Source organism: Osmia lignaria, chromosome 7 (genome assembly GCF_051020975.1).
Source record: "Osmia lignaria lignaria isolate PbOS001 chromosome 7, iyOsmLign1, whole genome shotgun sequence".
In the NCBI taxonomy this organism is placed as follows: Eukaryota; Metazoa; Arthropoda; class Insecta; order Hymenoptera; family Megachilidae; genus Osmia; species Osmia lignaria.
This window is the reverse complement of record NC_135038.1, coordinates 1795956-1818069: the sequence shown is the minus strand read 5'-3', so window position 1 is coordinate 1818069 and position 22114 is coordinate 1795956. Positions and strand designations below refer to the sequence as shown.

Sequence of the window (22114 nt, the reverse complement as noted above, 5' to 3'; positions counted from 1 at the left end):
GCTCCTTGATTGCTGCGATCAAGGAATTCATAAGATATATTTGGTTAATTTTATAAAACCTACGCCACAATAATTCCCATAGGCGATCAGGAAAGCCTTCGTTGTGGAAGCGACTCCTTCCACGCATCCAATCTTTTGCCGGTCGACAGTTAGTTTCGAGTTTTTGCGTGTGGGTTCCATCTTGAGCTATAATTAAAGGTTGCACAAAACATTTATCTAATATCACATCAATGTGAAATTAAAGATAACGTCGCAGTAATACCCCTAGGGTGGTGAGGAAATTTACAATTTTAATACTGTCCTCTAAAACGGTTTTGTAATTAACTACGCAACTCTTCCCTTCAATAGCGCACTATACTAACTTTTTTTCCACATGTTCACATAACCTCTTTGGCTTCGTTCCAATAATTTCGCTAGTTTCAAGTTTTTATTAACTTATATACATGTTTATCAATTCTTAAATGTTTCAATTTGATCCAAAAATGGTTTCATTTTGCTTCATACCTAAATTTTCTTCAAACCACTGTAAATATTTCAAATATCATGCTTTACAACACTAAACTATTTCAAGAGTATACAAAATATATCACATTTATAAGAATTTTATACTACCACATCACTTCTACTCGCCATAGTTGCAATGTTTATGTATTGTTTATACATAATTAATACAAAATAGTGTATATTACTACAACTTTTAATTAAAAAAGACGTTCATTTCAATTCCGAGCACAGAACTCTGTTATTGAAAATAGGACTCCCGATTGTCACGTGAGCGGTGTTGCCACGTTGTTTAGCATGGCTAGTACTAGAGTTGGCTGTGCTAATAATGATCAAATACAGTATATAGGATGGTATAAATTTAACTATTTGTATAAAATGAAAATTGCGCCAAATCAAAACTTTATTATGATTGATTTATTCGAAACATTCGAAGAGTGTAAAAAATGAATCACAAAAAATAATATTGATAAATGCGCAAAGTGGCGTCGCGTAAGCACTGGAATGTTATCTATACGTGTGTAGTTGTGGTTATCCCAAAAATTGTAAAGACAATGCGCCTCTGGTGGCAAATCGCGTAAATATTTCTTGCGGAAATAATTATCGTGATTTATATTATTTGGAAATGTGAGAAGAATCATTAATGAGAGTATGTCAAGTAACGGTGATTAAAGCGATAAACGAATTCTATTGTGCCTCATTATACCTCAAGTGATTGAAATTCGTGTACTCGGTACGGGGTGAGTATTAAAAATGTTTATTCCCTCAGTTTTTAAAGGGGGGCGGTGGCTCGCATTAGTGTTTTTTAATGGTTTCTTTAAACATCTTCATCCCAAAAATAACGATGACCTTAAGATTCAGATACACCTAAAATTTCAAAATTATAAATTTACTACTTTGGAAGTTTGCATATGTTTTCCTGATCTTTTTTACGGTCCCTATATGTGCTAATTTTTTAAACATTAGTTTTATACAAATTAATTAGTCAAAATTTCTTAAATATATTTTACATTATTTTAATGATTAAAAATATCGTTTTTAATGATATTTTTCTTCAATGTCGTTTTACGTCTATAAAAAATAATTAAATACAGTGATTGATATTGAAAGAATTAAACGTATAATTTATTTTATTACTTGTGAATTACGATTTTTGAATTTTCTAGATTGTAGAAATTACACATCGTTTTTTATGATAGTTTAAAATCGATTGTTTTGTGTATAGAATGGACCTGGCAGAAACCATGAAAAATATTGTTGCCAAAGGTATGCAGTCTGAAATGGGACCACCAGGTGGAGGAGCTGGTTATCCTGGCGCACCAAGTAGTGTTGGTTATGTTACTGAAAAAATGTACACTTTATTGCAAGCTTATCTCCAAAACAAAGGTTGGAATCCAAGCATCGAACTGCTCCAATGTTTTTCAGAATTCAAGGATGCATCTATGATTCCAAGTGCTGCTTATTTGCAGTACGTGTACATAATTTATAATTTATATGCAAAACATTCTTTTCTTAAAAATATGATAAAAAAATAAAGGTGTTGATATTTTATTTATTTTATTACATGTTATAATATACAAATAGGATGATGGCAACAAGAATAGCTTTGGACTCTCAAGGACGACTAGTTCTTAGAGAAAATGGAAAAATAATATTGCCCTATGAACATTTTGCAAATGCTGTGATATTAAAGCATACAAATGGTCCACATGGTTTACATTTAGGATTAGAAGGCACAGTTAGAGCTGTCATGGAATCATATACTATAGGACGAGAATGTTTTGGTATGGAAAAAGAATTTATTATAGAAGTGGTACAAAACTGTCCAAATGCTGCATGCCGTTATTATAAAAATCAACTTGAATTAACACAAAAAATGGGACATATGGCTCCAACTTATATTCAGGATAATGAAACAACGGCTTCTCTATTACGTAGTAGATTTCCTCATAATACTGATTTTCAAGCAGTAAGTATAAGTGACTTCTTGTTAGTTTATACATATGTCTAATATATTTTAATGCGTATTATAGACTTTAAGCAACACTAATCCAAATACTCACATGGGAGGAGGTTCTGCAATAGATTTAGCAGAAATGAGAAGTGCTGGGAACCAAATGAATCTTCAGCGACCTCCAAGCCGTCCATCATTAAATATTCCACATCGATCTGTATCTCAAGAAAAGAAAGTAACTACTGGGAAGCAACATTATGAATCCTTAGTATCTACTATTCCAATATCTGATCACAAATTAACAGATTTTTTAAGAACAAATTTAGATAATTTGGACAATCTCACTGGACTTGGCTTAGGAAATATACAAGGAATAGGAAATGCAAATAAAGATTTGTTAGCTTTACATAATGGAGCTTGGCCATTAGAGAATGAAAAAGGATCTCGATCATTTTCAAATTCAGAAGGTTCATAGGTTATATAATCCTTAAGTTATAAAATTAAATATTAAGTTGAATCATTTAAAAACCCATATATCTAAGGAAATTTAAAACATTTTTATCGTACAGAAGTATGTTTGCAAAAACAAGTTTATGGATTAAAATTTAATTTTAAAATCATAATCTTTGAATTTCAAAGTTACTTATACTTTATAAACAAAAAAATATATTTTTAAATAATATTTAACGAACAAATATATTGAATAAATTTGTATAACTTTCTTCCAATTTCTAATTAATTTTACTAAGGATTTTTACATATTTGAATTTAAAAACAGAGTAGTTTTTCCATTTCTTAATTTTTTATTATAACTATTTAGTATAACAAAGTTAAAGACTTATTTTTGATTATTATTATTTAAAAAAAGAATCAAATATTAACAAATGTTAACTTTTATTTTGTAGGCGGGCAAGAAAAGATAGTAAGGGCATTTGAAGAAGTAATGAAGAATATAGCAAGAATGAAAGCTTGCGTGCGTCCCGCAATGTGCAAACCTTATGGAAAACAATCGGAGGCTTTGCAAAAAAGTAATAAAATACATAGGCTATTTGCTTAATCTTATATTTATATTACATTTTACAAATATTTGTTATTATTTAGTTTATAAATAACATCATATTGATGTATGTAATCTATCAATTACTTTGGTAATTTCAGTAAAATTTTTCTTTACTAATAAAATGGATAAAACAGATTGTTTGTTCTATTGCAGCATTGGTGGATACAATACAACTTGCACAATCACTGCGAAGTTTCTTGCCACCACCACATATTCCTGTATCAAGCTGGAAAAACGAAGATAAACATCGATTAGATCATACGGGTACTCCTTATCTTCCATCATTGTAAGTATATGTTGTTAATATTATAAGTCCAGTACTTTTATTACATGACTAGAGTTGACAAATAAAAAGTTATAATTTTTACGCAGAAAGACTGGAGGTTTAGAAGAGTTGTGTGAACAACGCAAGCTAGATTAAACAATGTCTTCGCTTTTTAATCATTACGTCAGGTTTTGTCTTTGCGCTCTATGATGTTCTAGTCATGTGGTGTTTATAGGTTAGATGGGTGTTTTGTATTTAAAAAAAAAACCCAAAGGATTGCTCAAATGTTGTTGGCGTTTAGGATTTCAAAATACTAAGAGATAAAATGAGTCATGCGTGGACTGTGATAAATGAGGGTAGTTAAAGTTTTATATATAGTCGATTGAAATTCATGCCGCTATTTAAAATTTGAACATTTGATCTCGTTTATGATTTGTGTATAAATGTTTACAACCTGCCTATAGAGTTTATTTAATGATTGGTTAAATGATGTTGAATTACTAATTTTATCGTAAATAATTTACATATTTTGGAAACATATTATAAAGTTGCATTTATATTTTATTGTTGTATATATACTGATTTAATAACCCACCATTTGTGTTCCAAAGATTACCTGATTAGTATTGTATTATAAAGATTATATATGATCGAAGTAAATTTTGTGTATTTACTAAAAATTTGAATGAAGTTTAGTGAAGATTAAATTTAGTGTTATATATATAAGTTTGAAATATTTGAAAACTAAATATTGTTACAAATATTTCAAATATGAGAATATAAATAATTATTGATTGTTATTATCATTTGATCTTGTATTGTTTTATCTTTGGATATGCTTTAAATATTTATTATATAGTTAAGAAATATTTTGATTGTTTTAATTATGTGAAATTATGTTAAAGATGCTAACGGTAAGATACAATAAATTTTCAATTTTTTAGGGATATTTTTATTATAAATTATTGTTTATTTATAAGGTTAAATAGAACATATATTTGACATGAGTTACGAAAAGTAGTATGTTTCATTTGTTTTACGAAGAACAGGCCATTTGAATTTGCCGCGTAAAGAAGCACATTTATATTACATTACATTAAATTTTACATACTTGGGTTTACAAGGGGAAGGGACAGGTGTGGAAATCGCTTTTGGAATGGCACTAGGTGGAAGTTGTAGTATACATGTAGGGTTACAAAACCCTAATGGGTTTCTTCAGAATGGGTCTTTGTTTTTGAGATATTTTAATGTAAAGTTTCGCACGTATCTGGTATGTCATATACTGTGCGTTGTTGGTAAGTTAATTCGTTGACCTGCCTCCGGTCACACGTATTATGTTTATTGGCCGAGGCCCTTACATCCACAAATCTATCGCGTGAAGAACGTCGCTAAGGACAGACATTGAAACAGAATGAGATGAAGCAATAGCGAGCGACGACTCGGACGCATTGACGTAGACGTAGATTCGGGGTTTATATTATTAAAAAAACAGGAGAGTTATTACACTTTCCATAATGTATTTCGATAAATTTTGCATAATATCAACTGTTGACAAGAACGAGTATTATAAAAAATTCATTAATATCCCGAAAAAATCGCATGTTTATATATTTTGCAATATTAGAATGAATTTTGATCTATTCTGTAACCATACAATTTTGATTATAGTTAAATGTATCTTCCGCGAATACGGAAATTTTACGCCTATGCAATGTAGCTGCTGACTTCTCAAGTTACGGGTTCTTGAAGGGGATTAGGTGGAGCGAACGCACAGTCCCCTTGCCCCTCTATCGGATCAGTTTGGTGGTGCTCGGCAACTTACCAGCAGCGAACAGTATTTAAGTAGGTAACTCTTGACTCAAAGATGGTTCTGTGGGTTAATTGCTAGAGCGCTATCCTGCTAGCGAGACGGCAGCGGTTCGAACCCAAACTTTATGGATAGTTATTTTTTTTCTCTTTTTTTACTAATTTTTGTTGTGAAAGTATACTTTCATATATTACATATTATGTAATATAGGTTATACGTTATTTTACATAAATTCTAAAATCGCAAATGCACTTATAACATTTTCTTATTCTAGTCCTATCTTTCGCCGGTGTTTTTATATTTTTGTATTGTGGAAATATTTGCCCGTCCAATTGCCATCGAAATTGACGTATTGTCAGTGTAAAGAAATACCTCTAATGAAGTGTGCGTGGTGTACAAATTCAATTTGTTTTACATGCTTTTACGATTTATTTCATCCCAGACATTGTACAGAATTTTTGAAATATTCAGAACTGTAAAATATAAACGAAGATTTGCAATGAGCAGATATAAGAATACTCTTACCATTAGGTGTGATCCTTACCCTATTTTACCTGCTTGACAATTGCAGTCATTAAAACTTTCGGTGTGAAATATTCGCACGGGTAAATACTTCCACAATACAAAAATATAAAAACACCGACGAAAGATAGGATTAGAATAAGAAAATGTATGTTATAAGTCCATTTGCAATTTTAAAATTTATGTAAAATAATGTATAACGTGTATTATATAATATGTAATATATGGAAGTATACTTTCATTACAGAAATTAGTAAAAAAAAAAAGAAAAAAAAATATTATCCATAAGTTTGAATTCGAACTCCGAGCCGTCTCGCTAATAGGGTGGCGTTTTAGCACTTCACCCACGGAACCATCTTGGAAACAAAAGTTATCTAACAAGTACTGTCCACGGATGACAAGATGTCCCGCGGGACGGCACAGGGGCAAGGGGGGACCTCGTTCGCTCTGCCATTTAACGTCTTCATAACGCCAACGTTTGGGTTTTTGACCTCGCACGTTACATAGGCGTAGGATTTCTGTATTTACGAGGGTCGGGTTTCCTGACCTACCGTTAATCATTTCGTACTTTATATATTTAATATATCATTTCGTACTTAAAAAAAAAAGTCAAGTGGTTTAGTTCAATTTCAAAAAAATTATTCTGTTTTAAAACATCCACTGTATGCCTACGCCAATGCTCGCCTCGCACTATCTCACTCAGTCTCGGTCTCATCGACTTTCTTCGTCACACGGTCTGAATTAGTGTGCGTGATCGTTTTAACCAACAGCTCGCTAGAACCGAAAATGCGTGTGAAATGAGGTGTCTTCCTTCTATTCTGACTAATCAGATATGCGGCCTTCTTATGGGATATCTTGTCATCGTTGCACAGTACATGACATACCAGATACGTGCAAAACTTTACATTAAAATATCTTAAAAACGAAGGCCCATTCTGAAGAAACCCATTAGGGTTTTGTAACCCTACATGTATACTACAACTTTCACCTAGTGCCATTCCAAAAGCGATTCCCACACTTGTCCCTTCCCCTTGTTAGCTCAAGTTGGCGCTTTGTAGGGCGGACTCCCCCCCCCCCCCCCCCCCCCCCCCCCCTATATTGTTGATTGATTGCTTGACTGCGGAGTCTTCTTGGGCTTGCCCAAGATGGGAGGGGGGGGGGGGGGTGGGGGGGGGGGGGGGGGGGGGGGGGCTATATCGCCCAACGAACTTTAACGGCCATTTCTCGCCAGGTACAAATTCCATGCGCGCGTTGTGCATCACGCAAAAATACAAAATTTATCAAACTCATATACCGATTACATTATATTCGGTTTCATTCCTCATTCCTTTAGTCTTACCCTTTTCCTCCTATTGTCTTATCCACATCATGCACACCTCCACCTACCAAGGAGTTGCCCCCTGCACATCTCACCTATTGTTTCTATCCCTCATATTACTTTCTTTAGTTTATCTAGGAATCTGGAAATTGCTTTGAAAACTCCTACCTTACCTCCCATCATCGTGCTATATACATCCGTTCCTATCCTTACCCCTTTTTCCTCTAACATGTTTCCCAATTGCCTGCTTTCCACGTAGAATTTTCCACATTCCCATATTACATGGTCTAGGTTTTCCTCCCCCCGTCCACATAGTCATGCCTGGCTCTCTACTAGTCCTTTTCTAAACAGTGATTCCCCCAAATTAAAATGGTTTGCCCTTATTCTATTCCACCTTGTTAGAACTCCTCTTTTGATCCTTCTAATTTATACAAACCAGGACCTTCTGGAGCCTATATTAGTATTCTCGCTCTCAAAGTCTTTCACCCCTTTACTTCCCCTTATCCTTTTCGATTTCTCCGTCGTCCTCCTCCAGGCGCCTTCCACTATGTACTTATTTACATATATCTTTAAAAGCTATTCTATATTCCACTGTTTCTTCTCTTGTCGCCTCTCCCGCCAGAAGGTCAGCTCTTTCGTTGCCTTCGATCCCCACATGACCGGGAACCCAGGCCATTCCTATTCTGCCCTTCCTTACGCCCTCCTGGTCTCCGCTTCACTCCTCCCTGCCCCATTGGATGGGGCGGCGCTGTCATAAGTTCTCTAACAATATCATGGACCCAGGGGTTATCCTACTCTCTACTCCCGAAGTTCTCCAGTTTTTTCAGAACATTCTCCGAGTCCATAGTTAAAAGTGGTTTTAAAATATAGCTGTGCCTCCTTTGCATATCTGATTGCTTGGAGAATAACAAAAGCTTCCGCGGAAAAAACTGAAGTGGCCCTATGGAGTGACCAATTCTGTTCTTCCCATATTCCCTATTTGTCTCTAATAGCTAAACCAGCCCCCACTGAAAACCCTCCTGTCTTTGATCCATTTGTATGCAGTTTCAAAACTTGTTCCTGACCTAAGGTTTCTCACAATTTCTCCTTTATTTCTCTTACCAAAATCCTATCCTCAATTAAAACCTCCTTTCTTTTCCTTTCCATTTCCCTTTTTAACCCTATTCCTTTCTCGTATAGGAGCCTGCTCATTTCCAACCATCCCTTCTTTCCAAATATCCTAGTTTTGCCCTGCTGCAGTATACTTCTGCCCTCACCCATGCCTTCGCCCATGGTTCCATATTTTCCAGTCTGTCCTTGTTATGACTTGGTCTATGGATAATAATTCAATCTTTGCTTTGGTACTATCTTTATTGCAGAAACGATCTCTCGGCTATTTCGCTCGGCGGTTCGCTTCTCTCTGCTCACTTCATACTTTTCTTCCAGGCATACCACACACAGTTCATGCTTTCTATCCATCAACCGCTTAGCCATAGATCATACATTCTCACCAGTCGCACCACTCACTCGATATTTACATTATTATTTATGCTCCGCTACATCACTCCGCTTTCAGTAACTCATTGTCAGTTACTATACAAGTTACGTTACAGTTTAACAAGATTTTCCTTGTCGTTTACATTTATTTGTTTCATATTACGTTTCACAGTCTTTTCCGCGTGACTCTACACTTATAAATAGTAACGACAACTATGTATAAAAATATAGGAACTCGGAATAAATTATATTACTTCTATTTACAGTTTTTGTACTCGTTATTGCGCTATACTCCGTCTCGGAATCTTACCGGGGGTTTTATCGTTCCTTTTACGCGTGTTGATGCAGTGGGTTGTACGCTGTATGTTACTATCTCTGGGTATAAGCAAAGAGGATCTGAAAATTTAGACGAGTGTTTTATTGTACTAATTTTATTGTTCCCGTCTATTTACATTATTTCGCTTTTTATAGACAATTGCGTAGTGTCGTCAATCAATTGGCTCACTAATAACTGGAACTGGTTCAAAATATCGGCATTCAGTATCCCTTTACTAATTTTGGCTACCACAAACAGCCATCGAAATGAGCGTCTCACAAGTCCACAATGAGGATTTTTATACCATATGTTGGAATTTCCGTTCCGTTTGTTGCGTATAATTTATAGTCACACGGAGTCTTTGCCTTGGAATTTGCAGGAATTAGCGAGATATCCGCTACGCTGTCCACTAGCAATCGCATCCCTGTTTTTCTGTCCTTCACGAACAGTCGACATTTGCGGCAATCCTCTTCTGGAAATGCAACAGACCTTGTCGCGTTATCTACTGTAAGCTGGGGTTTTCCCGATTGTTCCAGCTGCACGGCTGTTTACATTTTTTCGGGGTTGCATCTTTTCCCGAATCTAAAATGGTAGTAGCAGAATTTTCCGTTAGGATCAAAAGCTTTCCTTGGTCTACTCTTGCTCCTAGCTCGATTCCGATCGAAACTCCTGCTTCTTGATTGTGGTCTTCATAATATCGCTCCACGGTACATCCTTACCGATATTAGCAATTTCCGTATTGGCTGTCATTTCCACCATCTTGTTCGCCATTTCCGCCACTTTTTCTAGTGTCTCGTTGCTGACTACAAGCACGTTTCTCACGTTGTTTGGCATTTTCTCGAGCCACAGGGTTCTCAGAACTTTTTCTGATACATCATCTGTGCCCTGTAGTGTTTTCCTCTTTGCAAAGCAACTGCGTCGGCTTTAGATCTCCCAATTCCATTCCTGTAATTAGCCTTTTAATGCGTTTATTTTCGCTTTCTTTAAATGTACTTAACAGCCTTTGTTTTGCCAACGTATATTTGTTATTTCCGTTATCTTTGATAATGTCCCATAAGTTTTCTATGAACCTTGGTTCTAGTTGAGCTTCCAGATAATAGTCTTCTGACAGATTTGGAATTGGGCTTGTACTTGATAAAACCATATCTCTGATTTGTCTGTCCAAAATGGCGAGACTGACCTGGTACTGACCTTGTTGATTTCGTATTCGTTACCGGTCGATTCGTTTCCCATTTTACTTGACCCAGGCTCAATTTCCACTACGATACGGGGTCACCAGTTGTTATGTCTTGGTCCGTGGATAATAATTCAACCTTTGCTTTGGTACTATCTTTATTGCACAAACAATCTCTCGATTATTCCGCTCAGCGGTTCGCTTCTCTCTGCTCATTTCACACTTTTCTTCCAGGCATACCACACACAGTTCATGCTTTCTTTTCATCAACCGCTCAGCCATCGATTATACATTCTCACCAGTCGTACCATTCACTCGATATTTACATTACTATTTACGCTCCGCTATATCCTCATCCCTAACCACCAAGGTTCTGGCTAAGGCCTCCGACACTACTCCTTCTCTTCTCACTCTATGTTTTGTAACAAATCTTTCCAGCAGCATTTTCACTCGTGTTTTAAAATCCATTATCCCCGCCTTCACGCTCATCACGTTAACACTCATCACGGCGACACTAGCGACAGCTGGCCTGGGTTACTCAGAGAAGTTGAAATCTTTGTGAAGAAGCCAAAGTTAATCCGGACTCCTCCGGAAAAAGCAGAGACTGTGGACCCAGGAAAAGAAAGGATGAACTCTGTCGATCTTACTGGGGATGAAGAAGAGGTGGAGGATATACCAAGTACGAGAAAAGATTCGTGGACTAAAAACAGCAAGGCTAACGAAGGCACAGCTGATGTAACCATTGAGGAAAAGATGGACTTCTGCCTTGAGGCGATGTCCAAAATGATCGAGACAATTATTGACCATAATTCTACCATAAAGAGCTTCATGCAAAGAAGTAGATATGTTGCGCCTAAAATGCGTGACACCTACATAACAATGGGTAGCTACCTAGAAAGATTTGCAGAGTCAATAGATCAGATGCGATGTTTTCATACGGAGTACGGGAAAACAAAAAGAAATAGAGAAAGAGAAATGCAGCCACTTACCTGCACTGGTACGCCGATCCCTGAAATGGCACCAGATGATGATGGACCTGCAAAAAATAGGAGACAAAATTACAAATGTGCTGCTACTCAAACGGTAGAGGCGATAGAAGAGCAATTTCCGCCCTTATCGACTGTGAGGAACAAAAGGAAGGAGATCACTCCCCCCACACAGAATGCGGAGAAAAAATCTCGAAGGCAAACCATTTATGGGGCCCCGCGAAGAGAAAAGCCTGATAGCGAGAGTATAGTGATGGGTACTCCCAGATCCGACACCATGACGGACTCAGAATGGGAAACGTTACAGCCTAGAAAAAGAAAGAATGGTGTAGAAAAGCAGCGGATCGGAACTAATGAAAACTATTTTCAGGCGGCTTTGAATAAAAATAATGCTAACAAGCTAGAGAAGCGAAAAACACCAAGTAAGAGACCCATAAGGCCACAGGCAATCGCAGTGAGATTTGGGAAGGAAGTCTCTTTCGCGGAAGTACTGAAAAAAGTCAAGATGGTCGCTGGCTCTGCTCCAGAGGGAGTGAAATCAGTGAAGCAGACCCGGGCTGGCAACCTGTTAATAGAGTTTGCACCGGATGCTGATCTGGACGGCTTTAGGAAAATCATCGACGGTAAGCTTGGCCCTGACATTAAGGTAGCACGTCTGCAACAGAGAATGGACGTCGAACTAAAGGGCATTGACCCCTCAGCAGACAGAGAGGAGGTATTAGAGGCGGTTAAACGAGAATTAGGAGACGTCACGGATGTACAGTTAAAAGTTCTAAGAGCAAACCCTAGATTAAACAAGGTGGCCATTATGGAGGGCCCCGCTGTGAAAATGGCCAGATTAGTTAGGAAGGCCAAAATAAAAATTGGATGGACGGTTGCCTTTGTGAAGGAGGTCCCCCGACTCCTTCGATGCTATCGATGCCACGATTTTGTGGTAATCCGGACCACCAGATGCGTAAGTGTACAGCTGAGCCTAGATGCAGACTTTGCCTTGCGGACAACCTCCCTGAAGCAGACCTGAGGCATGTAGCGGCCTCGGTTAAGTGCCGAAAATATAAAGAGGTCTTAAGACTCAAAGCGCAAAATTAATATCTTATTAAAAGTTACGGTGGAAGAAATCGAAGCGGAGGTGGTGATAATTAGTGAACCCTATGTGGTACCGGACTATTGGTTCGCAGTCACGACAAAGAGAGCGGCTATTTGGGTAACCCCCCGAGGTCTGAAAAAGAACAGGTGTATCATGCATGTAGTCAGTGGGAAAGTTTTCATTACCGTCAGGGTGGGTGATTTTTATATCAGTAGTTGTTATGTGTCACCAAACTGTTCAATAAAGGACTTTGAGGACTTTCTAACTGCATTACATATGTGTATGGCGCCCCTGAGGGGAAAAAAGATAATTATTGCCGGAGACTTAAATGCTAAATCCCCTAGCTGGGGATTAGACAGGCTGTGTGAAAGAGGCAAGATGGTGCAACAATTTTGTGTAAATCTCGACCTTTTTCCTATATTAACAAAAGGCGGTAATACCTGTGATAGGGGTGCAGGCTCCAAAATCGATATCATTATTTGTAATAGGTCTACCCAAGAACTAATGGTGGTTAGCGAGGTTATGGATAATTTCTCGGCCTCAGATCATCGGTATCTAAAACATATCTTCAAGATAAATAAGGATGCAAGGGATGTGAATGAGTCACCCTTCGATCTAGTACTTGGGAAAGTAAATGGTAAGAAATTGGAGGACATGTTCCTGGAAAAATACTCAAACGAGAACTTTGAGAATCTACCAAGGGTACATACACGCGAGGACGTGGATCTATTCCTCGACGACCTAGAAACAATGGTGGATAAGTGTACTGACAACCCCATACACCTATCAAAAATGAAAACTCCTGTAAATTGGTGGAACGACGAGATTGCACAAAAACGTGCACTCGCACACAAAACTCGCCGAAAGTTCACCCGCTGCAAACGAAGGGGTGACCCGGATGCTTTAAGGGAGGCTTTGAGCGCCTATAAAAATGCCAAAAAAGATATATGCTCGGCCATTCGTACGGCCAAAAGAAAGAGCTGGGGAGAACTGTTAGACACAGTAGATAAAGACATATGGGGGAAGCCGTATATTGTGGTGATCCAGGCACTTAAGGGAAAGACTCCACCGGAGAAGCTAGACGCAGATAATATTAAAAAGGTTGTAGATAAGCTGTTCATAACGAAGGCACCAATAGAACCGGCAGACCACTATCAAGAAGATGGAAATGACCCAATGGAAGCAGATGACGACCCTATGGATGGCGTAACCCCGGAGGCGACTGAGCAAATGGAAGAGGAATCTGTTACAGAAGCAGAGGTGATTGATGCGGCAAAACTTTTGAAACCAAAAAAAGCGGCCGGACCAGATCGGGTCCCTACCGAGGCGGTTAGAAAAATGGGTTTGTGTGCGTCCAGATATTTTGAAGGTATTTTTAACACCTGCTTCAAAACAGGATATTGGCCGGTAAAATGGAAGACCGGTAGGTTAGTTCTGATCCCAAAGAGGAACCCGGATAGTACCTCCACTGAAAAGGCCTTTAGACCACTCTCGGTCATTTCCTGCATCGCCAAAATGTTAGAATATGTAGTAAAAGGCAAGCTTTTAACGGCTTTGCACAAATGTGACTTCGAGGAAAATCAGTATCACGTTAATCGGATTTGTAATCGTATAGTCCATTGTTACCCTTATCGCTGTGTTATGGAGTTTCAAAATCTTCTCCATCCCTTTGTTGTTTTCCCTGTTACGTGGCCGAGGGCTAGGCAGCGTGTGTGGCTAGCGGAGGCTTTCGGATGAGAGGCCGCGTAACGTATATTATTTATAGTCAATACAACCCGAGCGGTTAGGTTGTATTGTTCTGGGTACTGTCACTAGTTTCACTGGGTTTGAAGAAGAATGCTAATGTGGGTTTGACACAGTAATATATATATTTTACAATCTCAGGCTATTACAGTTGTTTTTGTCGCGAATATAGGCGCGTAATGTATACATATATTACCTATTTCCGCTGGTGCTCGGTTTTGACGCACTGGCAATGCGGGGGTGTTGTGTGTGGTTGATTAGAATGCCAAATAGAAACACAATACTAAATAGCAACCAGCTCACGATCGTACACGTCGTGCTCAACACTAGATGAACTTTGGTACTGCCCCCGATCGTTGGTACGAACGTGTTTATATACTAGTTAGAAAAGGGGTGATCTGGTTACTATTTAAACGATAGGGCTGGGCCCATCTGTTTCGGTGACGGTGTAGAGTGGTTGCAGCTGTTGTGTGGTCACGGTGGACCCATTGCTTTCCCAAAACATTTGGTTCTGTTATCGCTGGGCCTTCTGTTTATTTCAAGAGCAAACGGCCTATTTGCCTGAGAGTTTTCCTTTCCAGATGCTAAAGGTTTATTTAAAAAGAGGCATGTTTGATAAAACGATCTGCTTACGTGACATCCCAAAAGTAGGCAAAAATACCCTACTCCAAGACCGACCTAACTAGGCCTTTAAAAAGGACCAGCATGGTTCCTGGGTTTACACCCTTCTCGATTCTGGCAATGAATCTTAGTAGGTCTAATCTTTTCCTAGCCTTTCTACAAACCTCCCCTACCTGTTTCGTATATCTTAGCACTGGGTCCAATACGATTCCCAAAGATTTTACTTCCTCTCCCTCTACTATTTCCATCCTCTCGACATTCAAACTGAATCTTCCCACGCCTCTTCCCACACTCGAAACTCTTACCCTTCGCTCCGGCGCGTAACTACATATATGTATATTTGGCCTCTCTTCCATTTAACCAATCCGAAATATAACTCATAACTTTTCTATAGCATCCTTTCCCCCCAGGATCCATTCCAAAATTGCATGGTTGACCCTATCGTACGCAGACTTCACGGCCAAAAAGACCGCGAATACCTCCTTCCCTTTACCGAAAGCCGCTTTAATATCTGTTGTTAACCTTATAATATTATCCATTGTTGACCTACACTTATCTACCACTTTTTCTCTCTCTACCCATTCTTGCAGCCTCTCCTTTATCAATTTTTCCAATAGCTGTCCCAGACAGTCAATCATCGAGATCGGTCTTATTCCCTTCTTACCCGGTTTGTTCAGAAATTTTACCACTACCTCCTTTCATCTTACGGGTACTTTTCCCTTTTCCCAAATTGCGTTGTATAAGTCCGAAAGGAGTAATTTCATCCCTTTATACATTCCTTTGAGAAAACCATATGTAATACCACCCTCTCCCGGGGCCGACGATGCCTTCGTGCCGGCCAGCGCTCTTTCCAGTTCCCTTAGGACAAAGAGTGCGTCAGCATCTCCTTCCTCGTTCCTACCCTGCGCGCCTTCCCCTCTTTCAACTTCCCTACATATCGGCACCATTTCCTCCTCCACTTCCCCTACGCTTGCCTCCAAGAATTTTTCCATTTCCCTTTCCTGTAATTGTTTTTTTCCCCTGGTATCCGACACGTCCTTCCTAGAAAGTCCATTTTTAAGTTGCTTTACTTTCTGCCAGGTCCCCTTCATGCTAGTATGATAATCCACCGACTCCGCAAATTCTTCCCACGCCTTTTTCCCTTTTTTCGTCACCAGATTTTTCATTTCCTTATTCGCTTGCGTCACAGCCTTCCAATTTTCATGGTTTGGTCTTCCTATAAACGCCCTAACCGTTCGTCTTCTATCCTCTTTTCCCCTACTACATTCCTCATACCACCAAACCTGTCTTTTTACCTTCCGCCTCTTTACCAATTGCTTACTATTCCTACCTCTAGTTTGCTCGCGGCTCGTGGGATTGGAGTCCCTCCCACCCCCCTTATAGCCCTTTCCAGGGCTTATGTAATCGGTCCACACCTCTAGTCAATGTCCAAGCTGTTTTCCCCCTCCTTTTCGAATAATAGTATCGAATTATTGATTGCTCATGAACAATGAATAAAGTAATGAATCGTTGTTCATGTAGAATGAATAAATCGAATTGATCCAACACTTTTATTAGTTGTACGATAGAAATGAAAAAAAAATAAAAAAAAAATACTTTGTAATTATATTTGAAAAAAATATGGAAAAACAAATACACGATTTGGAAATAAAAAAAGTTTCCACATAATAAAAAAAGGATTGAAATGGAATAACTAATAAACGCGTTAAATTGGAAAACATTCAAAAATAATGTAAATAAAACTTACCCATTCGTCCGTAAATGACCAAGTTGCAATGAAAACGGTTTGCTGTCACTGGGTCATTGTGCCGATTTTGAACATTCCAGAAAGGAACACGTTACGAAGAACAGCTGATCTCCAGACGAGATCATTGAACTCATTCAACCGCACGGTCATTATCATTTTTCATAGAATTTCACTACATGGTCCGAAAGGGTCCAATTCTTTCAAGTAAATAAACATTTGTATTCACTGTCACGTTGCTATTGCACTGGGCACAAATGAAATACATGTAATATTCCGCACTACGACGTAACGTTTTCACGACGTTACTGGTTGTCCTTTCCAACTTCAAATGAGACTGTTAGGTTGAGCGTTTGCGAGGTTCTTTTTCGCTTTTTACCCTTTTCTACGTCCGACTATATTCAAAGAGTCGACAGAAGCCTCTCTCGCTTACTCTCGGTTACCTCTCGGAACCATGACCTATTTCCGATTGTAGAAAAAGACAAAGAGCAAAAGAGACTTCGCAGACGCTAAAGCTAGCAGTTCCATTTGAAGTTGGAAAGGAAGACCAGTAACGTCGTCAAAGCGTTACGAAGTAGTGCGGAATATTACGTTTTCTATTTGTGCGCACTGCAATAGCAATGTTACAGTGAATACAAATGTTTATTTATCTTAAAGTGTTGTGTCCTCGGCGCACAAGATTATATGGGATGCTTGGGTTTTGGAGCGGTTAAAGAATTTCGAATTCACCGTACGTCGGGTGTGACGAGAATATACCATAAACCTATTCTTATTTATTGTTCTGATACTTATGGCTAAAAACTCTATTGACTTCTTTTGCGAACTCTATCTTCTGGGCGTCTCTTACCCTTTTTATCCGACTTCGAAAAGGAGGAGGATACTCAATTCGATGTGTATGTATTTTGTTTTTTTTTTATCACCTTGGTTTTACCAAGGCTTACTAGTGGGGATGACCATATTTGGACATCCGTCACACGTTGCGCTAACGCTGAATTCGCATTTCTTGGTCCGCGAGAAGACGTTCGCTCGGACGATCACGCGGTATAATTTCAAGTATGTACATATAATACTGCGTGCAGCATTCCTAGTATGTATTCGCAACCCTAGGCGTAATGCTGGGCACAGCATCTCTCCCCCCTTGGAGAGAGAGCGCTTGCGATCTCGACCTTATTTTTTAAAAAATTGCATAATATAACGTAATAGAACAATGGAATATAATAGAGTGATACAATAAAGTATATAACAATGTGATAGTACGATAATATAATAATATAGTGATATAGAAGTATAATAATACTAGCTGTGTTACCCGGCGCTGCCCGGGTGGTATTTTGTCTGTGAGTGTATGAATGCTGAATGCGGGAAGCAGCACCGACAGCGTCGCCATCCATCCCCACCGCAGAGGTACGAAGGTATTCCCACTACTATGTAAACACAGCAGCGGTGGGGATTAGCAGTTCTGCTGAACTGTTCTGCGCTACGATTTACACAAACGAAATAAACAATATTTTATACGTTTCCCGATGCAACAGCGTAATAAAACTGAGCCTATGTCCTTCGCAAGGTTATAAGGAACATTTAAAAAAAAATCGGATCAAAATCGAAGCAGTAGATTTGGAGATTACCCCGAACAAAGAAAATGCTTACAGCTTTATATATTAGTATAGATGTGTATAATAAAATAGTAAGATAATGAAATAGTAATGCGATAATACAATGATATAATCATGTAACAATATAATGGCGAAGATTATTTATATTATTCGTTTTCGATTAAGCCTTTTCGGTTTGGGTAAAACAATGATTGGCGGGTCTATTTGTAATAACCTTTCCGTTGTATTGGTGTTTATCTCTTCCATTTCAATTTGTGGCACATTTTGTTCTTGATTTCTATTATTACATTTGAATCGATGAATATATTTGTAACAAATTATTACGATTACATTGATTATTATTATTCCGCTGATTGATATTGAAGAAATTAAACTGTAATGATATTCTACGGGAATCATATGTGTTTGGGTTAAGTCGGACTTTAAATCTAATAGGCTTTTACTGATCGTATTTAACTCTTCTGAATGTTTGATTATTTTACGCAATTTGTAATTTTTGATCCATTTTAGTTGAGTCGCATCTACCGTTTCGGATAAATTCGGTATAGTTAGGTTATATGATGGTAAGTAATTTAAAATTGTTTTTGATTCATAGACTTTTCCGGTTTCGATTGTGAATTCTGTAGTCAATATTGTACATTTTTCTTTTATTTGCTAAGTATCAGAGTCTTGTAACTGTACATTTTGAGCAGAGTGTTGATCACAGACAATTATTAATTGGATGGGTTTGTTGCAATTCGATAAGCATCGTTTGATTAATATACATAATTTTGATATTACAATTGTCAGGTTGTTTGGTTATTTTCGCAGAAATTTGAATTTTACAAGGACTATGAGATGCTATTTTGAATGTCGGATGGTGTGATTTACATAAGTAATTGCGGTTTAGTGTTTTAGATTTATCTAGATCTTCGCTGTTAATTCGCATATAATTTTGATTTTTAGTGTTTATTGTTATTAATGTTAAAACGCATAGATTGAGCCATTAATTTTCGTTGGTACGGAGTGTACTTTATGTAATTTATAATACTTTTGATTTAGTAACAGAATTTCGATTATTGTTGTTACGGAATGTGGAGATGAGTAAGCCGCTAAGTTAATTATTTGATATAGTAAATTTATATTTTCGGTCGAGAGCGATAGTGGAAAGCTTAAACCCTTTGGTATATGTGGTAAAGCCTTATTTAAACAATTACTAAGTTGTGTTGGAGATATGACTGTTGGGTTGAGAATTCCCTTTTTGATATCCTGTGTGAATTGTAATAGATTTTTGACATCTTCCGCTAAATTTCTTATTATACAATATTTTCAATGATTATTGCCGTTTCGTCAATTATGGATTGTGTGTGTTCGTCATGTTTTTGTGTTTCTAGTAATCGTCCAAGTGTTTTGGTAGCTTTTAGTAACGTCTGTTCGTTATAATTTATGTTCGAGATGGATTCGTTAAAGAGTTTAATGTTGGCGTTTTTAATTTGAAATTGGTCTATTAAAGATGTTGGTAATGAGTTGCCTTCTTGGTCCTACAATATCTAATGCACATTTTTGAAAAGGAGTGGATGGTGTATCTGTTATGACCATGGGGGCCTTTGTTGTTTTGTGTAATTTATTCCTTTGACATTTAATGCATTTGGCAATATAATTTTCTACGTCTCGTTTTATACCTGGCCAGGAGTATTTTAATAGAATGCGTTTTAAAGTTCGTTTTACTCCTAGGTGTCCACCCAAAGGCGTGTTGTGATACTCGTACAGTATTTGTCCTTTTTCGTCCTCTGTAAGTGTGTCATTCTTTGAGTCTGTCGAGTCAGCGTCAAACTCGTCCCGAATTTCGCTTTCTTCTAATTTATTGTCCTCTATATCGCCTTGTTACGCGTTGTCTGGAGTACAGGTTGCTGTTTGGTCATTTGCTATCAGCATTTTCCTTACCTTAACTCGGCCGCGTTTCGCTACCTTGTCTTGTAGCGTTCCGTCTGTTCTGTCCGTATTAGGTACCATCGGAGCGAGATCTACCAGGTGCTTTCTTGGTCGGCCTCGGCCGTGCTTGACTACGAACATTCTACTTAAAGCATTAGCGTTTTGATTCCTTTTACCTTCTTTATATTTAATTTAGTAATTGTATTCTTCTAGCTTTAAACGCCATCTGATTAATCTAGATTCCGGATCTTTTACGCTAAAAAGCCATGTGAGAGGTTTGTGGTCGGTTGCTATCGTAAATTTAGTTCCATATAGCTAAGGACGAAAACGCTGAGTCGTCCAAACAATTGCTAACAATTCTTTTTACGTGGTGCTGTAATTTATTTCGGCCTTGTTCAATACCCTGCTCGTGTAAGCTATCGGTAAATCTTTACCATCGTGATCTTTTTTTTTTTTCCTTTAATATGTCGAAAGCTTCTTATTCTTGATCTGACCATATGAATTCTACGTCCTTTTTTAATAGCTGTGTTAGAGGCTTCGCGATTTTTGAAAAATGTTCTATAAACTTACGGTAGTAAACTTGCTAGTCTTAGAAAACATTGGAGATCTTTAACCTTCTTTGGTATCGGGAAATTTTTTACCGCTTCTAATTTAGAGGGGTCCGGTTTAATGCCCTCTTCTGTAATTACGTGCCCTAGGTACAATGTCTCTTTGCGTAGAAATTGGCATTTGTCGGGCTGCAATTTTAGCCAGCTTTCTCTTAATCTCGCAAATATTTCAGCTAATCTTTCTTGATGTTCCTTTAGCGATCGTCCATGGATAACTACATCATATATGTAGATGAAACATTTGAGGCCACGTAATCCACCTAGCAAGGATTCCATAGCCCTTTGAAAGGTCGGAGGGGCACCTTTTAGCCCGAACGGCATTCGTTTAAATTCGAAGTGTCCGTGGGGAGTCGAAAATGCCGGTTTTTCTCGATCCGCCGCGTCCATTGCGATTTGATGAAATCCCGATTTTAGATCTAATGTTGTAAAATACTTCGCTCCCCCCAATTGGTCTAGTAAGTCGGTTATGTTAGCTAGTGGGAACGAATCTTCTGTTGTTATATCATTTAATTTTCGGAAGTCCACAACTACTCGATATTTGGTGCTACCTGATTCTCCAGATTTTTTTGGGATTACCAACAGTGGAGCATTCTACTATTTCTTGCTTCAGCATTTCTCGTACCTGCCGATCTACCTCCTCTTTATGTATCTGAGGTAGTCGATACGGTCTAACATTGATGGGTTTTGCGCCCGGCATTAATTTTATGCAAATTATTCCAATCCTTGCAATTCTTTTGTCATTATGATCATTTGTTTCCATATATTTATACCATATCCTACACCTTAGAACGTTCCAAACCTTTCTTTTCTTTCACATTTAGCCTTAAACTTAAACATATAATCTAACAGCACAAACGATACATTACCAAACAGAAGAACAAATAGCCCTGACGGAAAAAGTCGCTTGAACATAAAGGTATCCGCAATCCTTTTGGCTGAACACAAAATTTCCATAACGCCATTCATTCTTTCTTTCTTTCATTTCGTCCCTTTTCCCCTCTCGTTCTCCTTCTTCGTCCGATTCCCCTTCTTCTTGGTCCTTCCTACAGAAGAGGACTCCAAAGGCTCCCTTCTTCAACTCTTCTAGCCTTTTTCGTCTTCTTTCTTCCTCTCTTCTTTCTTTTTCCGCTTCTCTCTTCTCTTCTCTCCTCCACCATGATGGCCCAGGTTCATTCCTGGGTTCTTCCAATTCTTTACGATTCTTTTGCTTGACTGTTTCCCTCGCAAGGGCCAATACCTTTTGTCTATTTATTTTTCGTCTTGTTTTCTTAGGGATTTTTAATTCGTAGTTGGTAGTCTGTCTAAGCCTCTCTCTCCCTCGCGGCTGATTAATCTCCCTCCTCATCTTTACCTCCACTTTGTTCCACCTTTGTCTCTCCTTATCTCTGTGTTCCATATCCTGCATTGA

The 22114-nt window shown here is 38.1% G+C and overlaps 1 protein-coding gene across 3 annotated transcripts; it reads left to right on the top strand.

The window, feature by feature from the left end:
- Positions 1-250: 250 nt before the first annotated feature.
- On the top strand, positions 251-4376 carry LOC117609755 (uncharacterized). Of its 3 annotated transcripts, none has more exons than XM_076689333.1 (7): positions 251-272; positions 1727-1969; positions 2086-2470; positions 2535-2922; positions 3361-3483; positions 3669-3801; positions 3888-4376. In XM_076689333.1, exons 2-7 carry the CDS (start codon positions 1728-1730, stop codon positions 3934-3936), a joined length of 1320 nt encoding a protein of 439 aa, XP_076545448.1. In that variant the 5' UTR covers positions 251-272; position 1727; the 3' UTR covers positions 3937-4376. The 3 variants fall into 3 exon arrangements, with proteins under 3 accessions (XP_076545448.1, XP_034192290.1, XP_034192291.1); XM_034336399.2 differs by lacking the exon at positions 251-272 and adding an exon at positions 1026-1241; XM_034336400.2 differs by lacking the exon at positions 251-272 and adding an exon at positions 1412-1435.
- Positions 4377-22114: the final 17738 nt, after the last annotated feature.